We start from the raw sequence: 6000 nt of genomic DNA, 5'->3' as shown, positions 1-6000 counted from the left end.
GCTGTAATCTCTGTGTACCCCTAGAAGAAAAATGAAACGTGTATAATAACCAAGCTAATGGGGACGAGTGGGTGGCATATAATAAAAATGATCTAATTCAGAAGAAGGTAAGAAAGGAAAGGGAACATAGAGCAGGCAAGACGAATAGGAAGCACTAAATAAGACAACGGATGTGAAGCCCCGTTAACTGGCGATTATGTGAACTGAAAATGGACGAGTTGTTCTGGTTAAAGGCAAAGATTATATGAAAGGGTTTTAAAATATTTCAGTCTTTCCACTGCTGTGGAGGAGAATGTGCTGAGCTGCCTGCCTGGCACTGGTTACTTGGGTCCAGAGCCTTGGGGTACCCCAAGGAGACTTCCAGAAGTTCCATGGCAGTTGGAGGCCTTCAAGGGAAAGGAGCCATTTCCTTTGCTGGTCTGGGAAGGGTCTGCCTTTCGGGCCACCCTGCTGGCCACTGGAGTAGCCATTTGCCCAAGCTGGTAAGCAGCCTTCAACGGCCCCAGGGTGGTCCTGGCCAGGCCAAGGGGCGGCCCCCATGGGTCGGAGGTGGGAATCCGAGCGCTGGTAGACAGCAGACTGTTCACCTAACCAGACCCCCACAGTTGCTCTGCTCCCCACTCAGGTGTGACCCAGTGAGCAGGCACCCCCTGGCCGGCCCAGCCTCTTCCCTGGCCCTGCATCCCCGCCCCATGTCTGCCCTCCAGCTTCCCCACCTCAGCCCCTGCCTTCTCCCTGGAGGCCCAACATTAGCTTCCTCTCGCCAAAGGCCAGAGCGGCCCAGCTTAGGTGCCACGTCCTCCAGGAAGCTGATCCCTCCCCAGATGACCCCGTTTGCCTTCTCTGGGATAACCTACTTGTTAGCTGGCACCTGCTGAGCCTATACTCCATGGAATAACGAGGTGGGGATTTCAGAGAAGACCAACAGATGTAGAGAGGAAACTTGGGGAACTCTGGGAGGTTCTCAAACCCCTTACTTGGAAGTGAGGTCACCCCTGCTGCATCTCTTGAAAGAAACATTGATTTTGTAAAAGCCCACATCTGACAATCAGAAAGCCCAGAGGTGCCTCCCTAAATTCCAGGTGCACCAACGACTTCCCCAGACTCTCAGTGAGGTGCTGCTGAGGGCTCAGGGCTTCCCCTGCTTTCCTGGTCCCACGGCTATGAAGTGAGGGCGTCAGGCCTGTATCAGAGAACCCCTGTGCTGTTCACTGAGCACTGTACAGAGAGCCCTCCCCAGGGCCTGGCCGAGGGCAGGTGCCTTGTGAGCCCCACCCACTGCTCTTCCCACCTGGCTGAGGCGGCCCCTTTTCATGCACAGGTGCCCAGGTGTGCCCAGATGCGCTGGGCTTCCATTAGTGCCTGCAGATGGTGGCCTATGCTTTCCCATCTTCTCTCCCAGAAGCATTTGACGCTATCCAGGGTCATCGAACATATGATAGATTATTGCTTCCCATCGTCAAATTGTTTCACCGTAAGATGGTAGCCAGAGAAATGGAACTCCTTTGAGAGGATTGACAACAGCCCCTGAGACTCAGCTCTCTTCTGTCCTTCCCAGCCAGGCTGGGCTGGGACCCCAAGAGCTGGGCCAACTGAGGCTTGCCCAGGTACCTAGGAGCTGCCCACCTCCTGAGCCATAATGAAATGATGGGGTCCAGTTTACCTTTCCATCCAACAGATGATGACCACAGCTGACCCCACACTGCAGGAGCCACCCCTCTTCCCTCCCCCGACCTGTGCGCCCTGTGGGCAGAGCCGGTCTATATTTAAAACTTTGCTATTTTGCTCAGCGTGGATTTTTCAGTATAAATTTTGATTTTTAAGACCATTACATTGGATTATTATTTGTCTTGATTACTGAGATTTTTGGTGCCCCCTTACATTTTGTGCTGGAAGCGAAGGCCTCACCTGCCCCACCCAAGGGGGTCCCCTCCCCCAGCTGTCCAGTTAACCCTGCTCCCCGAAAGGCAGACCCACAGTGGATTTCTCCCAGGGGTCTAAGAGTAGCTATGAGGAGTCTGCAGAAATCTGCAGGTGGGATTCTGTGGGTGTGTGGTGGGGGCAGGGGGAGGTGGGAGAGAGAGGGTGGAAAGTGGGCAAAAGTCGAGGTGCAGGAAGACAGGGGTTAAGACAGGGAAAGCGTAGTGAACGTGCATTTCCTTCTCTTACCATTTCCCGCACGAACTCTTGGGGTGAAATGTCTTCTGTTTATTACCTTCCTGCGACCTTCCTGCCTGCCCCTCTGTCATCTCATTGTGCCTGTTGCCCCCGCATCACCTTCAGATGGTTCACCATTAGCATTCCTTTTTCTCTTCTTCTGCCAGCATCTCTCTCTGATTGTTCCCAGTCTATATACTTTAGGTCAGGACACACTTTGTCATCCTGACCCGGCTCTGAAGACACCGCGACCCCCCACCCCCCCCCACCACGGAGGGGCTGGGGCAGGTGTCCGGCAGGACAGGCCCTGGCGCAGCCGTGTCTCCGCCCTCCAGCCCTCCAGCCCACCCCTGGCTGGGAACCGATAGCTCCATGACGAAGCCTCTCTTCAAATGATCCCAACAATGGGTGGGAAACGGAGACCCCCAGGAAACAGCTTTGCATCTGTGTCTCTGTTCCCCGGTAGATGTCTGCGGCTTAAGAAAACGCCAAGATGACAATCCAGTCAGACGTTCGAGTGGAGTACTTGGAGCAAGTGGCCTCCCTGCTCCTCAAGTTCAAGCCAGACAAGTGGAGCAAGATGCTGGGGGCCGAGGAGCACTCAGCCTTGTTCGTGGAGTTCCTGGAGAAGCCGGACGCCTCGGTCCTGGTGCTGACGCTGAACCCCGCGGGGGCTCTCGTCCCCTCCCTGGGCTTCCCCGCGTCCCTCAAGTCCAAAGGGGTTTACTTCATCAAGACGAAGCCCGAACAAGTCACCAAGGACAGCTACAAGTCCCAGCTCTTCTACGGGGACATGAGCCCCACGCCCGTGGACCAGCTGATCGCCGTGGTGGAGGAGGTGGGTGCGGGGTCCCCGCCGCGATGGGGGCTGGTGCTCCCGGAGCTCCCGGTGGAGGGTCTTAGCCCTCAAGGCAGGGTCCGAGCGGCCGGGCCAGGCCCTAGAAGCCAGTGAGGAAGGCAGGACCTCGGGCCCCTGCCCTGCCCCGCCGACTCAGAGCTGCTATTTTTTCTTTTTTATATGCTATATGGTAGGGTCACATTTCATTACTTTTCCATGTGAGTATCCCCTTATTGCAGCACCGTCTGTTGAATTTTTGTTGGTTTGGTTTTTCGTTTGTTTGTTTGGGAAGTGCATGGGCCGGGACTCGAACCTGTGTCTCCCAGCATGGCAGGCGAGAATTCTACCATGGAACTACCGTTGCACCCTTCCCACCCCCCAGAGCTGCATTTTAACAAAAACCCCAGGGGGCCTATGAGAGCACAGGGCCATCTCACCTTGCCCTCTCCTGACATCACCAGACCCGTGGTGCCGTCTGGACACAATCCGCAATACGTGGGCTATTCCAATACCTGCAGCTCGGTTTTCCCAACTCTGAGGCTTTGGGTGAAAAAAGGAAACAGGACACCGAGTCGCTATGCGTCTCCCCTCTGCACTGTCTGCTCCGCAGTGGCATTCTCAGTAGGCCCAGCAGGCGGGCACACCTTGGGGAGCAGGGCAGCTCGGTTCGAGTTAGCCTCACGTTCCTTCCCTGTCAGAGGGGACGTGTGTCCCTGCAGAATGGAAGCTCACTAGGAGCCAATCCAGAGCTCTCAGGCAGGCCCGTGCCTGTGCCCCTCAGTAACTGAATCAGGAGCTCAGGGGGCAAGGCTGGAACCCCTCGGCACCCCTAGGTTGCACACAGACTGCTCTTGCTGAAAGAGCTGGGGTCTCCCTTTCCGGAGGTAGTTTTATATCACCTGGGAGCTGGGCACAACCCTCCCCCACCCCGCCCCGGTCCCACCTCCTTCTGGCATGGAAGGACTCGGCTTTTCTAGTGCCCCGGGCACAGGGGGTCTTCAGCTACATCAGGGGGTCAGAGGTCTTTGGTGTCCCCGAGTTGGTGAAGGCTGGAGCAGAACTGAAGTAGCGTTTCCTTTAGGTCCTCTATTCTCTGTTCAACCAAACGGAGAACACGTGTGGATGGCCCCGGGTGGTGTCGGAAGACATCGTGAAACGAGTGCACAAGCTGAAGAATGAAATGTACGTGATGGGGGGCAAGGTCAAAGGGAAAACGCTCCTGCCCATCCCGGAACACCTGGGCAGTCTGGATGGCACCCTAGAGTCCATGGAGAGGTAGGTGGGCCCCGGCTGCCTCCGTTTGACCCCTCTAGCTGAAAAGACCGCAGATGATACCTCGTTTCACTGCACACTGGGTTCGTCCTTTGAAGCTCGTGAAATCGGTGGCAGCAGGATGGTGGCCTTGGGTGGGGGTGAGTCAGGGCCACAAGCGGAAGGCCTGGGGCCCCAGGGGTGGCAGCATCGAGGCCCAGACGAGGAGCCCCTCATCATGCATGTGAGCTGTTGCAATCATCACACGGCAGGTAAAAGACCCAGCCCCGTGAGGGCCAGCAGGAAGGCTGCTTGGCTCGCAGGTGAGGGCACTGGCGGGCAATGAGGGCATCGAGGGGCTTCCAGCAGGCGGGGGTGTCTGCAGCGGCTGCACACACACAGGCTGCGGCATTCCAGGGGGGCTTGGGAAGCCCAAGGGGCTCCAAGGGTTCGCCCGGCCGCCCTTTGCAACTGCCCTGGAGTAGAAGACTCTCCTAACTGCCGTGAGCGTGATGACTCGTTTGGCATTTCTGGGGGTGACCAGTCCTGGGGGCCTCACTGTGTGGCTGAGTCCTCCACCAAGCCTCCAACAAGCCCCCATTGTCCCATAGAGACTCCAGGAAGCACGTCTTGAACATGGGGTGTTCCCAAAATGTTCCTTGTCTCCCTCCTCCTCCCATTTTTTTAAATCATGAAAAATAACATATATACAAAAAAGCAATAAATTTCAAAGCATACCGCAAAAATTAGTTGTAGAACAGATTTCAGAGTTTGGTATGGGTTACAATTCAACCATTTAAAGTTTTTGCTTCTGGCTGCTTTAAGATACTGGAGACTGATACGATACTATATGCTGAAAACCCTGAAAAATCCACAGCAAAACTACTAGAGCTAATAAAAGAATACAGCAAAGTGGCAGGTTACAAGATCAACACTCAAAAATCTGTAGTGTTTCTATACACTAGGAATGAACAATCTGAGGGGGAAATCAAGAAACGAATTCCATTTACAACTGCAACCAAAAGAATAAAATATTTAGGAATAAATTTAACTAAAGAGACAAAAGACCTATACAAAGAAAACTACAAGAAATTGTTAAAAGAAATCACAGAAGACCCAAATAGATGGAAAGGCATACTGTCTTCATGGATTGGAAGACTAAATATAGTCAAGATGTCAAGTCTACCTAAATTGATTTACAGATTCAATGCAATACCAATCAAAATCCCAACAACTGAATTTCACTTCCGGGCCAAGATGGCGGCTTAGCAATGTGTGCGTTTTAATTCGTCCTCCAGAACAACTACTAAATAACCAGAAACAATACAGAACAGCTCCTGGGGCCACGTCAGTGACCAGACACACAGTGGGCCCCAGTCTGGACCAGCTGGACTGGCTGCGAGCCCCCCCCAGAACCGTGAATTCCCCAAGTTGCAGCAGCCAGCACCCCTTCCCCACGGCTGCTTCCCAGAGGGGAAAGAAAAGAGACTTTACCGACAGCAGGGGCTGAGCCCAACCAAACGCCAATTGTGGAATTAATTAACAAATTCTGACTACTAAAAATAGGACCCCAGCTCAGGTGAACCTGGTCACAGCAGAGTTGCTCATTTTTGCCCCAGTGGGGCAAGAGGCAGGGGGCAGGGCTGATGGAAAAAGGAAAAAAGAGAAGGAAACAGAGGTTTTTGTGGCTTTGTTTCTACAAAGGCTTGACTACCTTTGGATATAGTGGCAGGGCTCCTCAGGCTGCAACTGCC

At 54.0% G+C, this 6000-nt stretch overlaps 1 protein-coding gene across 8 annotated transcripts in view; it reads left to right on the top strand.

Moving 5' to 3' along the window:
- Positions 1 to 341: 341 nt before the first annotated feature.
- DNAH17 (dynein axonemal heavy chain 17) overlaps positions 342 to 6000 on the top strand; it is a 146265-nt gene continuing 140606 nt past the window's right edge. For 6 of the 8 annotated variants that reach the window (XM_077166116.1, XM_077166118.1, XM_077166115.1 and 3 more), the window contains exons 1-3: positions 343 to 482; positions 2624 to 2995; positions 4077 to 4270. In XM_077166116.1, the coding sequence (XP_077022231.1) occupies positions 2651 to 2995; positions 4077 to 4270 (539 nt within the window). In that variant the 5' untranslated portion in view covers positions 343 to 482; positions 2624 to 2650. Of the gene's footprint in view, positions 483 to 2623; positions 2996 to 4076; positions 4271 to 6000 lie in introns of all 8 variants that reach the window. The other 2 variants (XM_077166120.1, XM_077166121.1) reach the window with 1 other exon arrangement.

Source organism: Tamandua tetradactyla, chromosome 6 (genome assembly GCF_023851605.1).
Source record: "Tamandua tetradactyla isolate mTamTet1 chromosome 6, mTamTet1.pri, whole genome shotgun sequence".
Classification (NCBI taxonomy): Eukaryota; Metazoa; Chordata; class Mammalia; order Pilosa; family Myrmecophagidae; genus Tamandua; species Tamandua tetradactyla.
The sequence above is the reverse complement of the archived record's forward strand: the minus strand, read 5'-3'. Positions and strand labels throughout refer to the sequence as shown.